The 27477-nt window shown below is 42.8% G+C and overlaps 1 protein-coding gene across 2 annotated transcripts; it reads left to right on the forward strand.

The window, feature by feature from the left end:
* The first annotated feature begins 73 nt into the window (after nucleotides 1–73).
* On the forward strand, nucleotides 74–27477 carry inppl1a (inositol polyphosphate phosphatase-like 1a). Of its 2 annotated transcripts, none has more exons than XM_075473615.1 (28): nucleotides 74–213; nucleotides 333–578; nucleotides 8974–9037; nucleotides 9575–9722; nucleotides 9800–9881; nucleotides 11830–11976; nucleotides 12383–12473; nucleotides 13706–13795; nucleotides 15210–15308; nucleotides 16662–16812; nucleotides 17174–17280; nucleotides 17412–17514; nucleotides 17616–17812; nucleotides 18108–18225; nucleotides 18583–18679; nucleotides 19219–19357; nucleotides 19452–19551; nucleotides 20183–20271; nucleotides 20371–20452; nucleotides 20601–20690; nucleotides 21051–21164; nucleotides 21517–21693; nucleotides 21805–21960; nucleotides 22167–22251; nucleotides 22818–22904; nucleotides 23055–23793; nucleotides 24169–24302; nucleotides 25252–27477. In XM_075473615.1, the coding sequence occupies exons 2-28, from the start codon at nucleotides 400–402 to the stop codon at nucleotides 25346–25348; spliced, it is 3762 nt and encodes a 1253-aa protein (XP_075329730.1). In that variant the 5' UTR covers nucleotides 74–213; nucleotides 333–399; the 3' UTR covers nucleotides 25349–27477. The 2 variants fall into 2 exon arrangements, with proteins under 2 accessions (XP_075329730.1, XP_075329729.1); XM_075473614.1 differs by having other exon boundaries at nucleotides 75–213; nucleotides 330–578.

The raw sequence follows: 27477 nt of genomic DNA on the forward strand, positions 1-27477 counted from the left end.
GTCCCCCAAGTGGGAATTCTTCGATGATCTGTTTCATTTTGAAAGTTCAACAGGAAGTTCTTCCTTCGGACACTTCGCTGCTGCTGACTGTGCTCGTCCCCGCGGTCGCTGCCCGGTCTCCAGTGTGGATTTACATACCCTGATTTCCGTGGGACTGGGAAGCGAAAGAGGAGGGTGGTGCGCCTTTCTTTTTAAGGAACAGCCGCAAACAGAGTAACTTCACCAATTATCAACTTGTAACCGTCCCGTCGTTGTCTCGCGCCTCGGTCGGAATAACGTTTTACTTTTCTCTGCTCCTTTTGGCTCTCCGCTCTTCTCTCTGTCTGGAGGAGGGCTGGGAGGTTTCTCGGAGAGGACGGGAAGCAGCTCGAGTTAAACCCGGTTTGAAGGGCTGTGGCCATGGCCGGGGGAGGCGGAGGTGGAGGGATTTCTCCGTTGGGGCCCGCACCGCCGATGTGGTATCACCGGGACCTGAGTCGAGCGGCGGCCGAGGAGCTGCTGGCCCGAGCCGGGAGAGATGGCAGCTTTCTGGTGCGGGACAGCGAGAGTGTCAACGGGGCTTACGCATTGTGTGTACTGTAAGTAACTTCACCTTGCTTTGTTTACCTCTGCTTTAACTTTGACCGTGTTTTCAGTTGATACACAGCACCCGTGGCTAGTCTGGAGTTTTGGGGTTAGAGGTATACTGCACAGTCCGTTACTGCTCTGCAAAGTGAGGCTTTTTATAAGTTGCATAAACTCTTGTGCAGCAAACTGGAAACCGACATGATCAAATTGTAGTTAAAGCCTGCGTGAGCCAGTGTTTACTTTTTCCTGGAGGGAAATGAGTGGGAGAGAGGGAACTGCCTGTCTGCCCGGCAGTGAAACTCCAGCATGGCACACAGCTTTAGGGCTGTCCCTGTCTGTCTTGTGTGTGATGTGGTTGCCTTCAGCGCCGTTTTTACTGGAGTCTGCTGCAATCAGCCTGCGGGCCTTAAACCCAACGGCTGTGGAGGTAAATGAAAGCTTCTGTGGCTCGGTGAAGCCTCTCTGATGTTTTCATTTAAAGGTCTCCCATGGGCCAAGCAGTAGCCCAGGAGTTGCGCACACAATATCTTCCCATGTGCTGTGGCGCATCATGAAAGCCAGTAATTTGCGCGTCAGGGAAGTTCGAGCCTGTCTTTTTAGAAGGAACTTGGAGGGCTTCACATCCACTTTGCTAAAGTACGTGGTGAAAGGTCCAGCCTCCATTTCACAAGGAAGACTTTGCCACAGTCCGCCTCCATATTTAGCCAGCAACCCAAGCAAACTCATTAAAAGAAAGAGCACTTGATGATCAGATGAAGCTTTACTACAGATACAGTGCTGCCAGTGTTGTTTGCAACTGATAACCACCCAGGTTAGTAAAATGAGGCTGAGAAAAGGGCTGTTGAGCTATAATGACCTAAATGGCTTGCACTTCCACACCAAGCTAAACAGATATGCACAGGCAACAGATTGTACAAATGCAGGAAATTAAAAGCCACGTGACATTACACTGGCATTCATATTGGCCTACATCCCCTGATGGTTAGCCACAAGTCTCTGTGCTTATTCCTGTGGCACCTGCACATGGTGATAAGCATTTGTGGAACCACAGAAAACACAAGCGATGGCCGCTACAGGTGAAACCTTCAGTCACAATGGAAAAATACCAGGCAGCTGTTTAATATTTACCGTTTTTCAAACTAGAGCGCCAAATAATCACAAATAACGCGTATGCATGGGCCGCTATGACATTCTGACAGTACACTATGGTTTCACAGTTGTGAGTGCAGCTCTAAAATGTGTTATTTGTAAAGGTGGGAAAAATAAACAAAACGTGTGTGTATAGGACAGGAATGAACTGAGCAAACATGGTCTGAATAACTTGATTTAAAACCAACAAATATGACTTCATGTTGATATTGATTCTGCTATTTTGATGCACACATACGCACATGTTCGTTTCTCTATCTCCCTTAATGCCTAACCTTTAACCGTTGACACTTAAAAAATCACTGTGTACCTATGAGCACGGTCCCCATGTTTACAGGAAGTCGCCATCATGTTGGGGTCCTGTAAAGCTTTTGTTTCCATCATGATATAAAAACCATGTGCACACACAGTAGCTGCCATGCTTCCACCTGGTACGACAAAGAAGACTCAGGACTGTTGAGCAGCTTGGATCCTGTTTTAGACAACATTTCCCTCCAAGACAGGAATCATATATGACAAAGCACTTCTAGTGTCAACTGCCTGTCATGTTGCTGCTTTCGTCATGCATCCTTGCCACCTCCCCTCTGAAAACCTTTGAAAAATGTACAGTAGTCCCGGCATCAGCCTTTTGAGGACAAACTGTGGTGACGGCGTTTATTTTTCTTTCATTCCTGGATGCACTCAGTAGGTCATGACATTCCTGACATCCATGCATCATTTGCTTCCAGGGTTATTTCCACCTCTCCCTTCCGCTCTACTTCCACCTTTCATATCTTGGACTTTGTTTCATGGCTTAAGAGTTTCCCTCACCTTAGCTTAAACGTGTCCTGTGCGAGCTTTAGCAGTAACGGGCGTCGCACGCGTTCTTTCGGCTTTTTGCCCTAAAGTTTGGCCGCCCCGTGTGGAAAAGGAGCAAAGTAACATGAAACGCTCAGTCACCTTTGCTATTTGCTGTCCCTTTTTGAGAAATAACCTTTGATACCTCCAGTGACATACTGCAGATGTTATCTGGCACATTTTATGGGATTATTTCATCGCAGTCTAGAGCAGGATCGTAGTTAGAGTCAATAGATTCAGGCAGTTTTCTGCTCTGAATCTGGACTTCAGTGTTACTATCTAGGTTTATTTATACCTTTCTGTGTGGATTGCAGTGAATAAAATGACAGCTTGAGAGCAGCTTTTTTTTCATTAAACGTCACTGTGATGTGTATAAAGCAGCTGTTGAATGTTATGCTTTGCTTATGATACAGCACGATACAGCTGTTATTCAGCGCTCTTAGAAACCCAAGCTTCAGGCTAAAGTCGGGTGTCATTGAGACACTAACTATTTATTACACGAAAAAGGATTGGATCCAAATTTGAGCCAAAGTGGAACCAGTTTTTTTTTCTGTACATGTTACCATTTTCATGATTTTTGAGGGCAGGTATGACTCAGAGGTTTCCCAACACTCTTTGAGGTTGAGGAGGAAAAGGTGACCTGGTTAGCCGAGTGACATATTTCACACCTTTTTCTAATGTTGCTGTGTTCAGCAGGAGTAGTTCCTGCAAGTCAAATCTGAATCACCAGAGGTGTGAAGGGGTTTCAATCATAAAACTGAATGAATGCTACTGAATGGTTTAGTCACGAGCTCTGTGTGTTGTTCTGGAAATTCAGATCAGCTATTCGCACTACTTCCTCTGATGTTGAATAGAATTTCCTTTATTTCCTCCTGTGTAATTTCCTGGGTGCTGAAATGTCCCTATCGCCTATATGAGTAATGTTTTAGATGCAGCATTCTAATGTTTCATTTAAACGTTTAAATATTTCGGTGAAGATCCGAGATGACTTGTGTGACACCATCAGAGTATTGTGAGCACCGTTATAGTCCCGATTATTTAACACGGTTCAAATTCACAAGGTCAGTTAGCCAAAAAAAAAACGAATGGCAACACATTTCCTATGGATGCGGTTTCATCAGTGTTGCTGCTATGGAACAATGAAACATTTTCATTTACTGTCGCAAACAAGACGAAGCTGCTACCTGCTGATGAATGCTGTTTTTAAAAATTTCCCACATAGCAGCCTTTAAAAAGAAAATGGAAGCCTGGCATGTCTCTCTTAAGCACCCCTTAAGTTTCAGTGCTAAACACCCGCCAGATCGTCGGAGTTGGCCTCTATAAACCTGATTTTATCCCCCTTTTCAACAGGGCTGTTCCTCTGTCACTAGTTCTGACAGAGTTGCTGTCCAGACATCTTGCTGGAAAAAAAGAGGCCTGTAACTCACCTCGTGTTGCAAACGATACCCTGGCGAAAAGAGGTGAGCTGAACACTGTGTTCAGTCGACTGCATGGCACGAGTGAACGTGAGGGAAAACAAAGATTTTCTGTTCCTGCGTTCTCTCTTACTGACCGTTTTACTTGTAAACATAGCCGAGAGCACAGCTGCTATGGTCAAATGATGTGTGTGTGCGTGTGGCCATTTTCTTATGGTAAGAAAATCAAGATGGATTTCAACAGTGCCATGTTTCAGGCGCCGCTTCACTTTGTCGTGTTTGATAACATAAAAAGAGGATTTTGTTAGCGTGAACATTCTTGGTAAGTTTATGGTAGTAAAATGCTGCAGATGTGAGCAGATGGAATGAGGAGAGAAGCGCACAGATGCTAACGTTTGCCACTGTGTGCCACCACCACACAGACGGGGATTTTGTTGTGGGGTCAGTTTAATCAAAAATGAAACTAATGCTGTGGGCCCTTGGGTTACTCAGAAACTGGGAGCGCACACTCTTGTGTTTGCTATTTTAGGCAGCTACAGAACTTTCTACATACTGCAGGGCAGCTGATAGTTCTGCTACTTGCTCTGCCAAACTGTGGCATCGGGCCCTCTTCAGAGGAAGTGAGCTATGAGAAAGTGGGGTCTGCCAGATTTTTTTAGCTTCATGGCTGCTCATTATCAGTGTCAACACAGAAACTAGATAAAACTCCTACTGGTTTACAAAGCTGGGAGTTCGTATAGTTGTCGTGTAGTTTAGAGGGGCTACTCACGTGATACCAGGAGACACGTTGTTGTTGTATTTTTTTTTTTTTTACTTCAGCGCTCCTGTACTACTACTTTAGACCTACGTTCATGAAGCTACATTTACTGTTTTTTTTTTTTTTCGCCCCTGTACATGGCTTTCTGATTTTGCCCTTGTGACTTTCGTACAGCGACTTCCTTTTTGAGGCTTCTGGAGGCACAAGTTTGTTTAGGAAGTGTTTCCAATTTTGTCATGAAGCTGACCCCTGTGCCTGTCTGTAGGCCTTTCACTTCCTCTTAGCGTACATTTCAGTCTGGAAAGTTTATGTTTTGTGTCTCTGCACACAAGTTTAGATTAAGCATATATATATATATATATATATATATATATATATATATATATATATATATATATAAAAAAATGATAAAGTGATGAAAAAGATCAACAGTTGTGGCTTACGAATTGGGACCGTAAAGGCTAAGGGATTATATTTATGTGCTAATGACAGTAATGCATCAGTAATTGGTTTTACACTGAATGCCGAAATTCGCTGTAACAGTGCGATTAACTATGGAAAAGAAATTATTTCAAAACCATCGGTAAAAATGACATCCTAACAAATGTCTCTGGCACAGAGTCATTGAATTGTTTTCGATTTTTGCTGTGAGGATTGTGGTCTTCAGTATCACCGCAGCGCGTCTTAACATGTCAGGGTTCAGGCTGTCTCCCTGCTCCTGTGTGTGGGTTTGAAATATAGGCTTTTCTGTCAAAGCATTCCTTACCAACAAGGTGAGTGGTGCATGTGTGGCCTTGTGGAGTTTTCTTCTACTGTATACCTTTTTTATGAATAGTTGGTTGGTCAGAGCATTTTAGAAAATAACTTGGTGATGCGTCGTTGTCATTTGATCCTTTTTATTCAATGTTCAACTTCAAATTTCTATTACACATGAGAGCGATGTGCGACTAGAATCCTGCTTCACTTTAAGCATATCGTCTTTGTAGTGAATGTAGCTTTGTCCGTCCACCATCCGAATGCCACTATGTGAAGAAAATGGGACGTTTTAGGAAAGGTTTAAGATGATGGAGATGTATGGGGTGCTTTAGATGCTTGAATTCTTATTCAAGTTTGAAATGTAATGAGGAGGGATCTGATGGATCCCAAATTCTGCCTCCAGCAAAAATTCTTTCTTCTTTTCACATGCAAAACATTCAAATGCACCAGCGGTAATTTCCTTTATTTTCAGGCTGCAGAGCAGGCTCCAGTTCTTGAATAGAGACATTTATTCAAAATCTAACAAAAGTTATCTATAGTTCTGAACCTTATTCTCTCTTTTTTTTTTTTTTTTGGTTTATCTGAAAATGTAAAGTGCATTGCAACCTGAAACTTACCGTGCTGTAGTTATAGTTTTGGAAATTAAAGTTATTTAACATCTAATATATACGGAAGAATGCCAGGTCTTCAGTGTGTGGATGGTTACTTGAAGGACAACAAGAGGATGGACAGAGACAACGCTGTCCACTGTTGACAACTCTGTGGACTCTCTGTGTCTCTGTCCCACAATAAATCTCGCTCTCTTCCTCCGTCTTTCTTCCCCGGGCTCCTGGAACAATAATATTTACCCCACAGACCTGCAGAGAGATTCAGCTGCCAGCAGGAAAACACACATTATGTGCTGTACAGGGACGCTGGGTGGATGGCATCTCTGCCAGGGGACCTTGGATGCATTGTGTTGATAACGTGAAGGGATTACAGGAGGAGCTGGTTTTAGAGGAGTAAATATTTGTTCAGTTTGTAGTGTTAGTCTGAGTTGGTGTTTGGAAGTATTAGCAACAACAGTCAGATGAATGCGCTCGGTATATTAATCCGATCAACGTGGGAACTTCTGTTCGAAGTGTTTTAGAAGCTTAGTTCCACGTTATTTGTTTAAGATATGAGTTCAAATCTGTGCTATAGTTCTACAACCCCTCTTTTCACCTGCAGAAGTTGAAAAGGTTCGCCTTCCCCCTCTGTCTGTAGGTTAAACGTGACGCTTGTTGCGCTCACACTGCTGATAGGAGCGCTGACATGATGGAACGTTCAGCTAGTGGCCGGTAGAAATCTCAAAATAACAATGTAAATTCCTCCATTGCATGTAAGCTCAGTAAACCCTGGGATTCACTGTTTTTTTTTTTTGTTTTTTTTTTAATGGCAGGCTCCAGTGGCTTTGCACTTGGGTCCAACCAGTGACTGCACAGTTGACAGCTAAAGCTGTTATCAGATTTTGGTCATTCTTATGTTTATGTCCCTTTGGCAGAGAGAACCATGCAGTTTTTGCCCTTTTCCCTTTAAGGTCCACTGTGATGATGATTGATGCTGATAATGAGTGAGTCTCAGTTGATTTTTGACTGTTCTTAAGTTGCAGCTGGGCAGCTTTCATATCTTCACTCTTGGAGCCGTCAACCCAAACTTGTGGTCATAACCAGAGGCATGCTGCCTTCAGAAACAATCGAGTAGGCAGTAAATGTGCTGCAGCAACACAGAGGTCTGTGATGTGGCCCCGCAGTGCAGCAGAGCACATGGAACATACATGCCACGTTGCCATTATAAAGCTTGCCTAATGGCCCTTAGTGCATAGAGTCAGAATTTTCCTACAGCCACATGCCATCCCACCACAACAACTGATCTCTGCCTGAGGCACAGTGTGATTGTGTAAACATAGTTGCAGTGGACTGGAGCTGTTAAAACAAAAATAGTGACTTTTCTACTTCTCAGCCTGTTAAACTCTGGCTGGCTTAGTCTTTTATTACACTCTCAGTAACTTTGATGAAAAGTTTAATTTTTTTTATTTCACTTGGCTTGGAGCTCCGATCTTTGCTGTGTGTGTGTGTCTTTCATGTCTCAGACAGAGAGGGGAGGCCGCAGCTCTTGACCTCAAACACCATTAAAGAAGCAGCAGTTTTTTCTCTGGTTCACTTGGCTTTAGTGCTGTGGAAAAAATAACAGTATTAAATAATGGAAGAGGAAAACAGACTAACAAAAGCTAAACCGAGCGTTCGCTGCTGATTTGACTTTAAGATCCCACTAACAATTCACACGTGAACTGTCGGTCCACCCTTTTTTTTGGCCAACAGAAAACATGTTGAGTTTGACGACCAGTGTTGGCCCATTCAGATGGATGGCAAAGATTTTGTCCACTTGAACATGCTGGCGTCAGAGACTGCACGTCTTAAGTTTAACAGAAGTTTTATTTCAGCCTATTATTTCTGTTGTTTTGCTTGTTGTTCACATGGAACATTTCTAATATTTTATTGTGTGTTTTGGTTCATGTCAGGCGAAATAGGGAAAAAAAGAGGTGAGGGGTGGGAGCAGGATGAATCCTGATTATGGATTCATCCTTCCCTCTGTTTACTCGTGCTCATGTTGTAAATAAGGACAGCACTGAGGCGGAAGCAGAAGCATTACACGAGTATTTTGCATAGGCTGCCGTCCCAACACCTACACAGCCGAACACACACATGCATATTTTCACCAACGGACAAAAAACCATGACATTTGCTTGGCAAATTGAACTTTTTGTGACTGGTCTGCTGAGCCGACATGAGGTGCAGACGGGTTAATCATTCCACGTCAGTGTGTGACTCCAGGCGTATGGTCACAGCTGGGCAATCACAATGTCACAGTATTGATCTGTGATTGATTGGGGGGAGAAAAAAAAAGTCGCTGTTACAATCAGAAATACAATTTACAATCTGCTTTATATGTGCAGTTCTAAAAATGTACACTTCTGGTATGTTTTTCCTTTTCTTTGATCTCTTTTTTTTAACCAAAGATTACAAATGATGGTGTTTCCTGTCACTTTAACTGTTTGATTCACAAACGCCGGGTTCTGCTTTACTGTATCACGCTACTGTAAGGATAAAGCACACGCTCACAACGGCGATTGACAGCGACAGGTGGAAGCTTTCTGCCGCGGCTAAACCCCCCCACACACACATGCACACACACGCACCTCATCAACTGAGCTCAAGTACAGAAAGGAATGTTAATTTTTCTGGAGTCATATAATTGTCTTAGATATTTCCTAATTTCCCCTGCCTGCTTTAAAAAAAATAAAATAAATAATAATAATAAGAATAATAATAATTTTATACTTTTATTGGCTCCAACTTTCTATTTTTGACCTCTTTTTTTTTTTTTTTTTTTCTCTTTAGCACAAGTTTCTTGTGTTTACCTAGAATTCTCTGCCTTCTCTTCATACATCACTGTCCCTGTTCCTCCCCACAGGTTTCAGAAGCATGTCCACACCTACAGAATCCTACCGGACGAGGAGGGATTTCTGGCTGTACAGGTACAGAAGTGACGCACAATCCCTCACTCATGCTTCAGCAACAGCTGGCGGGCAGGGATGCTTTTGTTGGCTCAGGGCTTTCTCTGGCACACGCACACGCACAAACACACAGCAGTGTCTTTGTGTCTTTTGCCCAACAGCTGTGAAGTCCCCTCCACCGCCAGCCTCTCACACAGACGCGCACACGACAACATGTTGCCCCAGAACATGCTGTCACATCACAGATGTCTCTCTCATTGCTGTATCATTTTTGGGCCTTAGATGTTGGGGGGGGGGGAAAGTCTAATTTTGCCTTCCTGGAACCAAATTCTTTTTTTTGCCAGCAGTGTTTATCAAAACTGCTCTTCCTGGTTTGAATTATATTTAGCCCGCTGGGCTGCTTTTGCTTACACAACATTAATTATGGAACAATTGGGGCCACCAGAGATTCAAACTACATGACTATATGTAGCCGAGGAGTTTGGATGTAATTATTTGGATCATTCCATGTCGGAAATAACATCCCTCTCTGTTTGGCTTCCTTCCTCTCACTCTCAGACGTCACAGGGCGTACAGCCCAAGCGGTTTAAGACGTTGCCAGAGTTGGTGTCACTGTACCTGCAGCCCAGCCAGGGTCTGGTCAGCACCCTGCTTTACCCTGTGGACAGAGAGGAGACGGCTTTCACTGATGACAGGGACTATTCAGGTAGCTCCCACTAGCACACCCACAGTCGCGGAGATATCCTTTATGTCAGTCGATAACTCATTTTCTGTCATTGCTAGATGGAGAAGATGAGAAGCCGGCCCTCCCCCCTCGCACTACATCCACCTCTACTTCTCCTGGACCAGACATACCCACGGAAAGGTACAAAGTCTACATTATGGATCCTTTGATTGTGTCTTGTTCGCACTCGGATGTGAACGCTAATCCCAAGCCACCTGCAAAACCTTACCATCAACAGCATGTTTACCATACTGCAGACACAAAGACACCCCTATTTCAAATGCACACAGCGGAAGGTTGTCGCTTCACACAAATGTCATCACGTCAGTAAGCAGAAATTATTGTTAAACACGCGTGAATCTGTCTCTCTATTTATGTTATAGCCTAAAAAATATGTCCCGCAGTAACTGTTTTTACGTGTTATGAACCACAAGTGCCTTTTTACATTCAAGTTAATTGGAAAACACACACTCTTGTTAACATCCTCCGCTCTATACACATTTCCTCCTCTATCTTTATAAAGAATGTAAGCCACATCCTGCTGGAAACCACATTGGCAACAGATGATTTTAATGAAGTGGAAGCTGCCGTTTGTGTGTGCATCTCAAATCTGTGTAGATTAATAAATAAACAATTGTATGCTCAGGTTTCTTTGCTCTTACGAATGTCATTTGGAATTTGATTGAATTAGATAATTGGACTGAACATCTCTGGAAATTCTCTCGCACTTCAGAGCTTGTTCTTAGTTTTTACAGCTGCCCCTAACGACCAGGAGTGCTACCAAAAAAAAAGTATTTGTGCTCCTGTGAAATGAATTAGGCTGAGAATCACAGTGGTCCTCAAGTTTCCATGGAGTGAAGCATGAAATTAAACATGGAAATCAGCTGTTGCGCTGGATATACGAGCCATAACATTTTCATAGATCATTGAAATTGGAGGAGAAAAATGCATGATTGTTCGGAGGAAGTGGAAAACACGAAATCCCCTTTTTTGGAAATGTGCACCCCCGAAACATGTTACAAGGAATGTTTCTAGTGGTTTTATGGAATGTGAGACAAACACATTTGTAGGCCATTAAATTGTGTTGAGGGGACAACACAGCAGGTAGAAAACGATAAAGCTACACAAGAGAATAACAATTAGACCGTCTTAAAAGTGCAGCTCAGAAGAAAGTGTCATGTGGAACTAAGACAAAGCTGTGACAGCCTTTAAAGGCGGGGTAGGGGATCTTTTTCTGGAACATTTTTTTACATATTGCTTGAAATACTCTTCACACCCCCATTGCAACCAATTAATTAAAAGTTTTGACACAAATATGAAAAGTTTTAGTGGCCCCTAGAACGTACAATCTAGGAAAAACAGTATCCAATCATTGTGAACGGACCGTTCACAATGATTGGATACTGATGCCGTCTATCAAACTGCAATCTGCTCCTCCCTCCCCCTCCTTCCCCCTGTGCGCGTACCCTGCTCCGTGAACGTCCAGAAGCTTGGCAGGAAGCTAAACTAGAGCCAGCTTGACTAGCACCTAGCATTATTAAACGTATAGTTAGCATATACTAAATACGGCAACGATCGATGCTTGCTGTCAGAACAGCACTCGTGCACCTTCGTGCTCGTGCGCGTTCATGTACTCTAGAGGCGTGCCTTCGGGGGGAAAGTGAAGAAAAGGGTTGGGACTTTTTACCTGTGTATTTTCAAAATGCAGCTTCGCTGGACTCAAAATCCAGGATCTCCTACCCTACCTTTAATGCAAATGTTCACAAGTTGCAGAAAAGTAGTTTGTTGGCTGGGGGATGGTGGCACTGCCTGTTCACTCACCGATTACCATGAGTTGGCTGCAGTTTTCTAAACACGCACATGAACGCACACAAATGTCTTAACTTAAATGCACGATTGTTATCGGTAACGGCATGAAAATAAAAGGAAAGAGCAAGTAAACGGCACGCAAAAAAAAAGAGACAAAAAAATAGCAGACAATATCATGCGCAAACTTACAAGTATTCTTTTAGCGGTCTTTAATGGTTATACTTATGTTGTGGAATCGTGCTTATACGTGATCACTTGGCTTTAATTGGATTTGTTTTAGCACTCCTGCGGCTAATGGTCTGAGCACCATCTCCCATGAGTACCTGAAGGGCAGCTATGCGTTGGACCTTGAGGCAGTCAAACAGGGAGCCTCCTCCCTGCCTCATCTCAACAAGACACTGGTGGCCTCTTGCAAACGCCTAAATGGGTGAGCTCCACGCACCAGCACATCTGGAGACACATATATTCCACAGACACATACTCTATTATCCATACATTTCGCATACAAAGCTTTTCTTTTGTATCTGTGAATGTCACTATACTGACAGCCCCCCCCCCCCAAAGCCCGCAGAAATGCCTGCTTCCTCAACTCGGCTCTTGTTTTGGTCACAATGGCACATGTTTCCCATTCAAATATTGAGATAAGCAACAAAAAAACAGACTTGAATTTAAAAAGAAACAAATGTATTTATACGGTTGCTCATACTGTTTTGTTCATTGTACAACAATGTAAAGAAGACGTTTGCCTGTAGATGGGTCGAAACGAAGAGGAAGACATGGCTTAACGAAGAAAGACCAATAAGTTGTTAATCTGTCTTTGTTTTCTCAAACAGGGAGGTGGATAAGGTTCTGTCTGGTCTGGAGATCCTGTCTAAAGTCTTTGATCAGCAGAGTGCTTTCATGGTCTCTAAGATGATCCAACAGGTAAGCATCTTTGCCTTCTTGCATGTGAACATGTATCTGTGTGTTCATGCTCAGTAAGAATGAAAGCGTTAGGATAGACCAAATCAACAAACTGAATTTTCTCTAATAAATAGTCTACGTAACTCTCCAGCCTCTGTTGGAGACCCAGTATCGGCTGTGTTGACAGACTTCAGCAAGACGAGACAAAATGCATCCTATTCTGCATTTCCAGCTGAATTCATGTAGATTCCCATGATTCTGCGACGCAGCCCTTCGATTTGTCTCACTGTTAGTGTAATATTATTGGATAGCTCCACTCACAGCTCAGCCGGTTGGCATAGATAACGTATTCCCTCTGCTCGACATCACAAGTTGTTAATCCGGCACTGAGTTCTGGTTAGTCAAGTTAAAATCCTGTTTGACTGATAAAATGCTGAATAGATGTAACTGAATCATCATTGTATTATTCTTAAATTTGGCAGTAAATGTGCCAACATTTCATTCCTCTCTGAAGCTGGTAAACTGGCTGACTTTTAAGATGAAGGTTGAATTATTGTTTGCAGTGATGAAATTATTGTTTTAATTATTGTTTCGAATTCAGTTATGGCTCACAGTCCAGCATTTCTTTATCTTCACTCATTTAGTTTAGTTCATGTATCAACATACCGGCGATTTAATCCTTGGCCCTGATGACATTTTTATGTCCTTTTAATCCGATTTTGCGGTCTGCTATATTTAGGAAAAGAATCAATGAAAGGATGGCGCTTCTAACAGACAATTTAATCTTTGTTACCGTGGTGATCTAGCCAGGTTAAAAGAGAGTCACCCTCATGACCCCAAAAACTCTTGACTTTAGGCACAACATGCCTCACTAATCCCACTTCATAGTGCACCCCTCTGACTTAGAACTGGTCACACTGCAGTCATGTGTACTGTTCTTGAAACAATTTGTCTGTGTCTGTTTAGCATATGATGAGATGTCTTCTTTGTAATGCTCCTCCAGTGGTTTCAACTTGCTATCTCGCACTATTAATCCTTGAAATGATTTTTAAGACGGCTAGAATGTATTGTTTGTCTGTAGATTTCCTTATGAGCAGTTCCCAAAATGTGTGATCATAAACCTCCCCTCAAATGTTACACGCTTGCATCCCGTCCTTGACGAGATGGATCCCAATTGAACCTGGGTTCTAATCGTTAATCATTTTTTGATTGTTTTTTTTCACATGTTTTGTTTGTTTGTTTTTGTCCATTAGTCAGTGAATCAGGGTGGAGACCAAGAGCTGGAGAACTTAGTGACCAAGTTGGCAATTCTCAAAGACCTGCTGTCCTCGATAGAGAAGAAGGTAGACACACATACATTCAACCATGTTTGGGCTTTAATCTTCACAAAAAGGGTGTTTTTCCACCAAAGCGTTTCCTGTGCTGGTTTGCAGCGGGTGCCTAACTTAAAATATGTTTTAACGTACTACTAGATGTTGAATGTTCAAAAATTCAGAGCCGGTGTAGTTTCTAGTTCGCTTTACCTTAAGAGAAAAAAAAACTGAGAACATGAGATCACCGTTACTTTTGTTTTCCTTCTATTTAATGCTCTATTGTCACTAGTTGTGTCTGTGAACCGCTTTGGTCGAAAAGGATGGAAGGATCCCCCCCCCCCTCCCTCTTCCTCTCTCTCGCTGCCTTTCTTTTTCACACTTATAAACCCAGACATACACTCTGTTAGATGGAGCTGGTGAGGTTAAATAACCTGCTTCGTTTGGCGGATCATTTGTCTTAAGGGCCTTCTGAGATTGTTGCCTGGCATCGCAACTGTAAGATCTCATTTCTGAGGCTTTTACATTTAACACACGGAAATGGGGAGGGAAGGAGGGGGGTGGTGGGGGGCCATAAGCCAACAGTGTTCTTCCTGATCTGGCCTCGACTTCCAAATGTTGTCGTTTCTTAGTTTTGTTTGAGACCGCAGAAACTGAAATCTGAAAAGACTTTGATCTATTTTTATAGCTTTGTTCTGCTGTGTGGGTTTCAGTTTTCTCCTTATCTAATGAGCGTTACTACAATGGTTGAAGAACAGTATCTGCTCTGGAGCAACTGAGGAATGTTCTTGACCTCTCCGGGTTGTCCCAATGACTAAATTTGAGGTGTATTTTTCCAGCACCAAAGTTGTAGGTACTACCCCAAAATTAACATTTGGAGAGATTTATCATTTCTATGTGCTGTGTGGGATGTATGAATTTCCTTATCAATAAAGTATCTATCTATGTCCTTTCAACTAAATTTCCTCAAGGACACCAACTTTTGCATACAGTACATGTAACTGTAGTTTATTACAGCAAAGAATTAAAAGCCACAGATGTTTTTTGGGTACAGTCAACCGCACTAATTAAAATGAGCTTTTATTCCTAATTTTGAATATAGTTAGACTCCTCTGGCTCTTATTTGACTTCATTTGTAAGGACGGGCTTTTGCCGGCTCAGGAGGAAACGGCCTGTAGTGCAATCAAGCTATATGTTGGGACACATGTGAAGATCCAGGCTCCACCCTCTCTGTTCCCGTTAGATCCCATCGCAGGAAATGGGAAACCCTTTCCTTGCTGACACTTAAAAGACTGAGGTTGAAAGCATTATGTGTAATCATATTGGTGTATCTTCTTTTCCCCACATACATTTGCCTCCCTCTTAATTCTCTTTCATTTCTCTTCTCACTCTGCCTTTTAATTGTTTCTCCATCTGCCTCTCCCCCTCTTCCCCTTTGTCCCCTCAGGCTCTGAAAGCTCTACAGGACATGAGTGCGTCCTCTCCGGGCTCCCCCCCGCCTCTTTCCATGCGTCACAGCAAAGCCATTCCTGTGCAGGCCTTCGAGGTACACACCTACATCTGCACGCACGCCAGCCACACAGATGCACACTCGTGGAATTCGTTCGTGTTTTCACAGTTTCTGACCTTGCCATGATCAGCGAAAGACCGACATTAAATGTTACCCTTTGAATTTTTAGTGAGCGGTGACTTGTGATGGATCTAAATTTTATCAGGGGAAAAAAAGGCACCTTTTTTGTGAGAAATGTAAATCCTTTCTTCAATATTATTGGTATGATGCCTAAACTACAATTAAATCGTAATGTCCTGTATTCTCTTACCCAGGAAGTTTGTCTGATTTAAGTCCAGAAGAATGCTTGTAATGCGCTTCCTGTTGAATCATCAGTCATGTCATGATATTCATCATTTGTAGTGTCCAGACATAGAAGAAGCATACAAGTTAGCAAGAATAGCAAAAGATATGCTTGAAGATTGTAGCATGTTTATTTTGGAATGTACCGATAGCATTCTTATTGTAGACTTGTATTTATATGGAAGGCTGTGTTGAAAAAGGGAGATGTAAAGATCAGTCGGAAGAATGTGAATGAGACTTAGGTCAGTGATGGGGGTGAACAAAGTGAGGTAAGGAGCATACAGTGAAGGGGGGATGAAGAGATGAGTGGGTTTGAATATTATCTGTCAGCTCAGGCTGCATCCTCTGTGGTGCCATTCTTTCAGCAGTTTCCTGTTGAGCAGGAACAGAAACTTCACTCACAGACAAATCTTCTGAGGCTCTGCTTCTTATGACTCACATTTGGAAGTAAGAATGAAAGTCTGTCAGGGAAGTCTTGAGTCTGATGTTTCTGGGTGTAAGAAAGGTCCACATAGTCCCATTTAGTGTGGACTGAATAGAAATTTGATAACTTCTTACTTAAACAACTCTGAAGAGAGACTCAGGCTGCTTTATCTGTAACCATCAAAATTCCAGCCTCACTGGCTCCGATTTTTTTTACTGTTCATGCCGTAGAGGCAACTAGCTTGTCACATATGTAATGATATGCAGTGACCAAAAGCCCCGTCACTGTGTCTCTTCACATCGCCTGGGTCTGGGGGAAAAAAAGCCAAAACAATAGCGATTGAACACACCACATTTACATTAACTTCCCAACTATAAGACATACGAGCTACGTCCTGCTGAACAGCCAATCAAAGCTAGACTCCTAAAATCCGTTGACAGGGTCTGACAGTGCTGAAGGTGCGGGACACACTGAAATAAAAACAAGCGTCACAGATGTTCATCGCCGCTCCTAATGTTCCCCAAAGCTGATCCGTTGGCTTGGCGTGTCACGGCCACAAGTGAGCTTTTTTTTCTGTATGCATGCATGCGTGCGCGTAGTTATATTTGTTTGGTTCATCACAGGTGAAGCTTGACGTTTACCTCGCTGAGCTGACGAAGATAGGAAAGAGTCAGAAGTACACTTTGTCTGTGGATGTGGAGGGAGGAAGGCTGGTGGTGATGAAGAAGGTGAAGGACAATCAGGAGGACTGGACCACCTTCACACATGATAAAAGTAAGAACTACATCTTAAAACTCTTTATACACCACACACACACACACACACACACACACACATACAAAAGATGAGTTTTGTGAGATGAGTTATCCGTTATATTCTCAGTTAATCGGTGAACAGAAATTCTCGTTCCTTTAAAAATGTGGGACATAGTATCCCAACACTTTTACCTGATGGTCAGTGTTTCTTGTATAAAGATATATTAAGTTTTATATGTCAGACACTTTGTCCTAGCTTCGCTGTGCAAGTCAAAGAGATTGCATGTGTTTTTTCAGCTTTCTCAGTCAGTTGCTCAACCTTTCGTCCTTTCATTTATCTTTAACTACCCTTCTGTAACCCTCTGTCTGTCTTCTGTCAGTACGTCAGCTGATCAAGTCTCAGCGAGTGCAGAATAAACTGGGCATTGTGTTTGAGAAGGAGAAGGACAAGAGTCAGAGGAAAGACTTCATCTTTGCTAGTGCCAAGGCATGTACTTGCACTCTCTCAAACTCCCTCGAACATGCTGTAATTTTGAGACGCATGAAATCATCATCTTTTACAGTTACTCCACTTGAAAGATTTTAAGAAATAGAAACAGTGTATGCATTTTATTTCAGAAGCGGGAGGCATTTTGTCAGCTGCTGCAGCTGATGAAGAACAAACATTCCAACCAGGACGAGCCAGACATGATTTCCATCTTCATAGGTTCCTGGAATATGGGTTAGACACAAAGACGCATCTTGTAACACCACCTTCAGTAGAATTTGGTGTTTGTTTTTTTTTATTCGACAGACACATTTTTTTTGTGTTTTTGTCCTCAGGCTCAGTACCTGCGCCTAAGTCTGTGGCTTCGTGGGTTTTGTGTCGCGGCCTCGGGAAGACTCTAGACGAGATGACTGTCACCATCCCCCATGACCTGTATGTGTTCGGAACCCAGGAGAACTCGGTGTGTGAGCGAGAGTGGGTGGAGTCTCTGCGCTCGATGTTAAAAGAACAGACGGAACTGGATTATAAGCCGGTGAGGAAAGCAGGGGGTGACAAATAAAACAGGACCCAAATGCTTCATGTAACAGCCTTTGAATATATTGTTCTATTTAGTCATCTGTGCTCGCTCACACCTACCAAACCTATTTAAGTCGCAAATAAGTTGTGAGGGCGGGGGGGCGGGGGGGGGGGGGGGGGGGGGGAGTGGAGCTTGTATGTTTGAGAGGAAGTTGGAATTATTGAGTTAAAGTAAGAAGGGACTATTTTGTGTGGGTCTGTGCGGAACTGATGACTACAGGTTCCCCACTGTCTGCTGTTGTTGTCTGTAGATCGCAGTGCAGACCCTGTGGAACATCAAAATTGCTGTGTTAGTGAAACCTGAACATGAAAACAGGATCAGCCATGTGGGGATGTCCAGTGTCAAGACGGGCATCGCCAACACGCTGGGTAACAGCAGCACTCTGCTTTCAGTCTTTATTCTTCCTTAAGATGTTTTATTTCCAAGTGAAAATCTGGGAGGAAATATAAACAGTGGACCACTGGCACCCTCTAGATGTTTGTATTACAAATCAGCCTTTTCAGTAATTTATCATGAATTTATTATTGTTTGTGATATGAACTTATAAAATTCATAAAATTGCTGGTACTTATTATGTAAAGTCTCAAGTTTTTATTTATATTTTTAATTAGTTGTTACAGTACATCCAACATTAATCCACATGCTTTATTTAAAAAAAGATGCTTTTCCATGAGTCAAATACTGTGGCATTTTTAATTTGGATGTTTATTTTGATCGTTGTCTAGGTAACAAAGGAGCAGTGGGAGTGTCTTTCATGTTCAACGGAACATCGTTCGGCTTTGTGAACTGTCACTTGACATCAGGGAATGAGAAGATTGCCAGGTACTCGTTACAGTCCCACACACACACATATATATATGTAACTTCCACATTTCCACCACGGGTACTTTCCAAAGGAACTAGGAACCTTCTAAGGTACTTGGTGCCATTCAACTGGAAGAGCCAGGGCATGAATTAAGCTCCAAAGAAGCTGTAAAAGTCCATACATTTCTGAGGGTTTTGATTTGTTGTTTCATTTTATTTCAGCCTGTCTTTGCAAGAGTTTGTAAAAATCAGTTTGCTGTTTCTATCGTGAACTCAGTAACTTCATTTTCAAAGCACTAAACGAGCAGCCTCCTCCGAGCTCACTGCTGTTTGTCACTTCATACGGAGTCACAGTTTTCCTCACTGTTACCACCACCTACTGGAATGGAGTGGTTTGTTGTTTGCTTTCATGCAAAAATGAAATGTGAAAACAGCTGTTGCTATATATACACGTTTTCTTTGTTTTATGGTTGATTTTTTTTCCCTCCTTTTTTACTATTTTGGTTTTTCTTTAGTCCCTTATTGCTTATCATGCATGCAACCTTTGACCCCCTCAGGAGGAACCAGAACTACCTTGATATCCTGCGGCTCCTGTCTTTAGGAGACAAACAGCTGAGCTCCTTTGACATTTCACTGCGCTTCACACACCTATTTTGGCTGGGAGACCTCAACTACAGGCTGGATATGGATATACAGGTGACGCAGAAGAAACTCAAAGTTGTGCAACACAGCTGATTTAGTAAAAAACAGAGTTTCTCTAAGCCTTTGTCTTTTGTCTGTGTCCGTGTAGGAAATTTTAAACTACATTAACAGGAAGGAATTTGAGCCCCTGCTAAAAGTGGACCAGCTAAACCTGGAGCGGGAGAAGAATAAAGTCTTTTTGCGCTTTGGTTAGTATGTCTTGGCCAGAAGTGGCTACTTCCTCTCCCTGTGCACAAGTAGATGTTGATGACTGGGGCAAGGATGTATTTGACTGTAGGGAAGTAATATTTAAGATTAGCTAAACCTCAACATTAACAGAGGCCTCTCTTCCTCGAAATAGAGTTGCAGTGGTCTAATGAATACAGATGAAGTGATGACTCATACTTCCCAAAAGCACCTGCTCAGCTCTGCCGCTTCTTGAATAGCTCAGCAAAACCACAGGTTTCCTGTGCTTACTATAAGACAAGAACACCCAGAGAAAGAACGACTGCAGTGTAGTAGAAAACAAAGCTTCCCCCACTTCCCCACAGCTTTCTTTACAACCCAATGGCTGAGAAAAGTGGCTTTCGTCAGTATTCGTGACCCTATTTCACAAATAGTCTGAGTCCGCTGGGGGGAAAAAAAAGAAAGAAAAAGGGAGGGGGTTCTTTCTCGAGCACATTAGCCGTTACTTTCTGACATGGTGTCATTACACAAGGCGAAATTTGAAAAAATTTAGTCTGAGCGCTTGACTATTTGTTTGGCACTAGCACAATAATGTGTTACAGTTAGAAAAAAAAAAACTCCACAAAGATGAATGTGCATCTTTTTTGCTTGCAGCGGAAGAAGAGATATCCTTCCCTCCCACCTACCGTTACGAACGTGGCTCAAGGGACACGTATGTCTGGCAGAAGCAGAAGGCCACGGGGGTGCGTTTTCCACCTTAGACATCAAGACACTTACCCCCCTCCTTTTATTAGTCATGTTGATTATTCTGTTGTCTTCTTCTTCTCCTCTGTGTGTCCCAGATGAGGACTAATGTTCCATCCTGGTGTGACAGGATCCTGTGGAAGTCATACCCAGAAACACACATCGTCTCCAACTCCTACGGTGAGACGGAGGTCTTTTTCTTGGCATTTTTAGAATCAAGATTTAGCGGTTAACGTCACACCTGCATGAAGGTCATGATTCTGTGAATAAATGTTTGAAAAGTAATTAATCAATGAGTTAACTGAGGTAAATGCTCTTCTGCTGCCAGGCTGTACAGATGATATAGTGACCAGTGATCATTCCCCTGTATTTGCTACGTTTGAGGTTGGAGTGACTTCCCAGTTTGTCTCCAAAAAAGGTACAAGTGTATTAACTTGTCATTTTCAGAAAACCTTTTTGATATCCTTCGGCTGTCTCTGACTTTGACCCCCCTCCCTCGTTCTCCTGTGTTAATGACGTTTTGGGATAAGCATGCTGTTGTAATTGATGGCAGTTAATTGCACAATGTTTAATCTGTTCAGTCATGAACTCGTGTGTTTCTGGCTCGCTCCCGCTGTCTTCTTCTTTTATTGAACAAAATGTCACATTTAAAAGTTACTAAATTGATGTCTGCCCTTGATACTTTGAAGCTTGCGCCACCCTTTCGTGACTCTTTTGCCTCTTCCATCTTCCTCCAGCCCCATTCCCTCCTCTTAACTTTTTTTTTTTTAACATGTAGGTCTTCCGAAGTCTTCGGAGCAGGCTTACATTGAGTTTGAAAGCATTGAGGCCATAGTGAAGACGGCGAGCAGGACCAAATTCTTTATTGAATTCTACTCTACCTGTCTGGAAGGTGAGACGAGCCTACCTGCTTGGCTGCAGTGACTCAGTGTCATGTGATCCACCAGGAATCAAAGTGCAAACATGCTTCCTATATCACCACGTTCTTATAATAAAACTTCTTGTGTTTACATCCATCTCCCTCTGACCCTCCCCACCTCAGTCAGTCAGTATACCTTAAAGCGAGACCCCATTTTTGACCAGTGTTGCATGCCCCCCTCCTGTACTTTTGAATGAAATGTGATAGAAACATCTCCCTCCTTCTTTCCTTCTTTCCTTCTTTCCTTCCCTCTTTGTCCCCCTCGCCCTTCCCACTATCCTCTCTTCCCTGCATTTCTCTGTCTCTGTCGTGTTTTCTTTTTTAGAGTTTAAGAAGAGTTACGAGAACGACAGTCAGAACAGCGACAACGTCAACTTTCTGCGCGTGGGCTGGTCCAACAAGCAGTTAACGACACTCAAACCTCTCCTCTCAGATATCGAGTACCTGCAGGACCAACATCTGCTACTAACCGTGAAATCAGTGGATGGATATGAGTCCTATGGTATAGAGAGACTGCTTTTGTTTAATATCAAGAGAGGGATCATTTGTTTTTGTGGTCTGACAACCAGCGGTGTGTGTGTGTGTGTGTGTATGTCTGCTTTTCCTCTATCAGGAGAGTGTGTGTTGGCACTTAAATCAATGATTGGCAGCACAGCACAACAGTTCCACACATACCTGTCTCACCGAGGTGAAGAAACAGGAAATATCCGGGGGTCCATGAGGGTCCGAGTCCCTTCTGAAAGGATGGGAACCAGGGAGCGACTATATGGTAATGCATTACTGTGGGGTGGACAAGGAGCTCGAATAGGAGTGTAAACAAATCAACATTTCTTAACACAAAAGTAACCAACAAATGGAAATCTAAACTACGGACTTGTAAGCTTTATTAATCGGCAGACGTGAATTTTTCAGCTGATGCATTTTTAACCAAGCCTCTGGTTTGATTGTCAAACTGTTCTTTCTGTCGTGTTTCAGAGTGGATCAGTGTGGACAAGGACGAGACAGGCGGACCGAAAGGGAAATCCACTATGGTATCCAGAGTGGGACACGAATATGTGAAGTCAGTACGCTTTAGTTTTTCTCAATGTTGTTTTATCGTAAAATTCACAAAGCTGCGCACATTCTTTACAGGAGATTATGCGTAGTCATCCATCGGTGAGCCAGTACATTATGACCACTTACAGATAATCTAACCGTGGACACCGGTGCATGTCTAGCTCTGAGAGATAAAAGACAGTAAGCGAACAGATAGTTATCATAATCGATATCTTACAGCCATGATAAATGGGCCTGTATTGATGGAAGGAAACTACAAGCTGATGAGCTGCACTGGAGGTCATGTTGGAACAACTTTGTTTTGTGATGATGGTTTAGTTTCATGAGAATTTACATGATGTGTACAACTAATAAATGAAGGTAACATGAGGCAGATACTGCCAAAGTGTTTTAAGACCATATTTGAATATCCGGGAAAGAATGATTTCAGGATAATGTGCTATGAATTCACACATTTGTGTCTTAAACTGTCTCATTTTGTCATGTCACTGACGGGCTTGATGCCCACACATCACTTTGATTCTCTCTGTTGCTCCACATGTTAACTTGTTATGATGTGTTTTGTCGCAGGACGTCTGTAGTTCGAAAACAGCTCGGAGAGCTGGGAAAGGTCAGTGAGGAGGGAGAAAGAAGCGGCAAGGAGGACACTGCTGCAAGGTACACACTTAGCAGAGAACAGACCACACAGAACTGACCACACAAACACTGTGTTGACATGTTTTTTGTTATGGGGAGATTAATCGTGTGAAAGCCAAGACCAGATTAAGTCTAAAACCATTTGTCTATATTTTTGTCTATGTTGAGAAGACCCAAACAGGACACATCAGACGGAGATTCATCTGTCAGCAAGAACAGCTACAATAATCCTGCCTACTATATTCTGGAGGGAGTTCCCAACCAATCGGCTGCAGCTCTCTCTCCGGAGCTCCTCCCACCTAATTCCGCTGCAAACCCCCCGGCAGCCAAAGCCCCCCCTCCCTCAGCTGGGGCTCGGACAAAACCCTTGTCTGCAACCTCAGTGCCCCCTCACCCGCGCAGAGCTTTAGCGGGACACCCGGCCCGTGGCATTAGCGAGGAGGGCTCCTCAGAGGACGATGGAGGTGCCGGTATGGCGGGAGGAGGTGTCCCAGGAACAGTTGGAAGCACGCTGAATCGGCCCCCTCCTGACTTCCCTCCTCCTCCGCTCCCTAAAGGGGCCCTGGAGATGGTTTCGGAGGCTCCTTTCACTAAACCTCGTCCTCTTTACCCCGACCTGGCTGAGGTAAGGATCCCACCAGCCGGCCCTGGTGGCCCACTCGCCCACGGAGATGGCTTTAGGCGGGGAGGAGTCGGATCGGGGGGAGCGGGGGCGTTGGATGATCAGTCCTGCTCTGTGCTGCAGATGGCAAAGACTCTGAGTGAGAGTGAGTTTACTGGACAGCCTCCTCGTGCTCCCTCGGCACCACCTCTTCGAGGGCAACCGATGGGTTTGGGCCTGGAGGCCTGCCGCACCTTCCCTCCCAGAAACCCCATCACAGAGAGTATCGCCGAGGACATGCCAGAGGAGGTAAAACTCCAATTCACTTCAGTGGATAAAGCAGCTGTACTTTTTTTATGTACTGGGATTTTTTTTTACTGATTTGTCAGCTACAGCAATGGAAGCTGTGAATTTTTGGAATGTTTCAGGTATTTTCTTTTAACCCACATCAGTTTTTAACACAAATACAGAATTTCATAGCATCTTACGGTTCCACCACAAAATCTGGGTTTCCTCTTTCAGTTTCAGTACCTCATTCTTAGGAAAATAGAGCTCCAAGCTCTACATTTTCTATGCTTTGCTGTCTGCCGATTGTGGTTTGCACGCATTGTGTGACGGCTGCAATGAGCTTAGATGTTTCCCATTAATTTTACGCTGACGCTGCAATGCATTTCTCCACTCAAGGCTCTTTGGGGCAGCAGTAGTTCATCTTTGTCTGTGGGGGAGTCTTCAGTCGGGGAGTGGCTGCAGAGACTGGGCCTGGAGAGGTATGAGCAGGGCCTTCTACACAACGGCTGGGACGATCTGGAGTTCCTCAGGTACATACCTACATTATATGCTCAAATTTAGACTTAAACTGAAATGTAAGAAATGTTACGGAAGTGATAAAGCGAGTTATGCGAGTTAGCAGGAAATTCTGCAGATTTAGTGAAGACGGCGTGTTGGTGTGAGCTACTCAAGGTCTGATTTTTAAAGGATAAGACCGGTTTTTTGACATTGGGCCCTTGATTTCACATTATAACATGATGTTCTACTCACCCCTGCTTGTTGTTGGTCATTTGGAGCTGTTCCGAAGATATTCGCGAGGCGTCCGGCTGCTCTCTTGAGATATTCGGCCATGAAACGGTTTCCTATGGGCAAGCTTATACAGGTACAAACTATGCTGTTTATAATTTATTAATTACTCTACACCAGCACTGATAACGTGGAGGTGCGTCGCTTACTTAAAAAAATCCGGGTTACTAATTTTGAATTTTAGCCGAATGAATAAATAGGCAGCAGGTCTGTGGGCTGCCTGTGGCAGTAGCACGACGATGACGTCAGTAACACCCACTTTACGACAAAAAAATCAAAATTACAATAACCCGGATTTTTTTAAGTAAGCGACGCACCTCCACGTTATCAGTGCTAGTGTAGAGTAATTAATAAATTATAAACAGCATAGTTTGTGCCTGTATGAGCTTGCCCATAGGAAACCGTTTCATGGCCGAATATCTCAAGAGAGCAGCCAGACGCCTCTCGAATATCTTCGGAACAGCTCCAAATGACAAACAACAAGCAGGGGTGAGTAGAACATCATGCTATAATGTGAAATCAAGGGCCCAATGTCAAAAAACCGGTCTTATCCTTTAAGCTTGAGATATTTTCAGCTGAGGCATGCTGATATTATTTTATTTCACCTATCAAGTTGCTCTGAATCATTCAGTACGCGCGCTATTTGTCCTGAAAACTGGTTCAGTTTAGACATTTGTCATTTTCTTTTTCCAGCGACATTACTGAGGAGGACCTGGAGGAGGCCGGGGTGCTCGATCCCGCCCACAAGTGTATCCTGCTGGAGAGCCTCAGGCAGCAGCAACAGAAATAAACTGCTCCAAACCGGTCCAGACCGGAACCGGAACCACGTCAGGTCCCTGAACTGAACTGAACTGAACTGAACTGAACCGAACCGAACCGAGCTGGAAAGTGCCAACTGATGCCAGACTGTGCCTTTTGAGAAAAATTGCACTCAATTTGTACTTTCAAAAACACTTGCTGAACCAACGTCCTATTTCATTTGTACTGTATGTGTGTTGTAATTGTCGTATACGTGGCCTTATTTAATGATAATCATTTCACACCTTCAAGCATCACTACATAACCTCTGGCTGTAAATGCAGCCATTATTTCTCTTAACAGACAAATATAGAGATAAAGCTGATATCTTGATGCGGCGTGGTGTGATGTACCATCAGATCTCACCTGTAGCTGCAGGATAGCATTTAAGCTTCTTTTCTTTTTTTTTTTTTTTTTTCTTTTTTTTTTTGGTCCTGTTGACTGACAAGGGACTGAGTGTAAGATTCTTCAGACTTTCACGTTTAAAGCAAAAGAACGAGGAATTTTTGAGAGGCTCGAGCCTCAACAGAACATCCTGCTTGTGTTTAGTTCGGGATCTGTTAACAACACTGTGATCTTGTGAGTCTCAGGTTTTTTTCCCCACCACTTGTGGTCCTATTTGGGGAAACTGAGGGAATCATTTGAGAACACTCAAGAGAAATGTCAGACAGAAGAAGCCCTTTAGCTTCCGAGGTGAAGGCAAACAGGATGTGGTGAAAGCAAAGAAGCTGGTAAGCCCAGTCTGAAGTTAACTTGACTCAATTTTCTCACATTGTGTGCTTTTGTGATGACTGTTTATTAAGTGGTGGCCTGTTGGTTGAGTGTCGCTGTATTTATGATTTATTTTTTTTTTTTTTTTACGATAAAGGGAATATTGAACAAACCAAATTAATACTTTTAGAGCTAGACCTGCGTATTTCACCTTAGCACAACATTTACACTACTGACATCACTGACATTTCAGATTTTCTTCGTTCACTCGTTATCATTAGAAATTTTAATTATCTCCAAATATTGATGGACAAATACTGTGTTGTTGTTTTTTTCATTTGTTTATTTTTTTTTTGTGCGTGTGTGTTTTTTTTGGCTTAATCAATTGATAAGGCAACATAATTACAGGTCTACTTGAGGTAATAAATGCTGTACCAAGGTGACATACGGCTGAAAAATACATTTCTGATGCTCATACGTTGTCTGTGAGGACTCTAAATTTCAGTTGGCAGAATTTTTACTCATTTTAAGTGTTCTAAATGAACCTATGTTCAGGGAATTTGGTAAACTTGGCCAAATAGATTGAGTAGTGGTTTCTCTGCTGAAGATTTTCTAAGCCGTCATGTCCTGTAAAATGATGCCGATCTGATGCGTTCCGTTAGTTGCATTAGAGACATTGACTTGTTGATATGACATATAAAATATGACATATTTTGTACACCCGAGAGGAGAAGTCACCTGTTTTAACACTGTAAGAGCAGGAAAGAGCGGACACGTGCTGTATGAAAGGACGCCTGTTCTCTGATGTAACCAGCAGGTGGTGCTGTTACTCCACAAACTCCATCAGTCCATGCTGACTGGAGTTTTACTTTTTGCTCAATCATTGGTCAATGATTGACGTGTATCCTTTGGATCATAGTAACTAACTTGTTTTTTGGCCATTTCAGCAGCTTATTATAGCAGGTGCTGAAAATGAAAACTAAATGAGGAGGATGAAAGCTTTATTCATGAGTAGAAAAAGATTCCCCTCTCTGCTCTTAGTTTTTTTTTTTTTTTGTGACCCAGATATATTCTTGAATTATTTTGCCCACGTACAGAATTGGATTTGGACTCCGTGTCTGTGTTCTATGTTGTACAAAGTGTCTAATCCTTAAAACAGCCAAACGAGCAGAATGGAAAAGTTAAAAAAAAAAAATGTATCGGTTGTTGAGATATGTTTAGCTCTTGTGTCTTTTTAAAGCCTCCTGGGCCTTTCAATGTTCTCAGTGATGAGTGTGTCTGTGTGTGAAAGAGAGACTTACCGTTGTTATTTTCTATGACACTCCATTTTGCCTCCATTATCCTCGGCTCTGTTAACTTAATGTACGTTGTTCACCCTCGTAATTTTTTCAAGTAAAGTCTTGTATCTTT

This window comes from Odontesthes bonariensis, chromosome 9, assembly GCF_027942865.1.
Source record: "Odontesthes bonariensis isolate fOdoBon6 chromosome 9, fOdoBon6.hap1, whole genome shotgun sequence".
NCBI lineage: Eukaryota > Metazoa > Chordata > Actinopteri > Atheriniformes > Atherinopsidae > Odontesthes > Odontesthes bonariensis.

Coding starts and splice junctions, on each gene's coding strand:
- inppl1a (XM_075473615.1), top strand. CDS start 400: ATGGCCGGGGGAGGCGGAGGTGGAGGGATTTCTCCGTTGGGGCCCGCA. Junction 17,281..17,411: donor TCATCTTTGCTAGTGCCAAG/GCATGTACTTGC, acceptor ATTTTATTTCAG/AAGCGGGAGGCATTTTGTCA. Junction 22,905..23,054: donor AAGGAGGACACTGCTGCAAG/GTACACACTTAG, acceptor TATGTTGAGAAG/ACCCAAACAGGACACATCAG.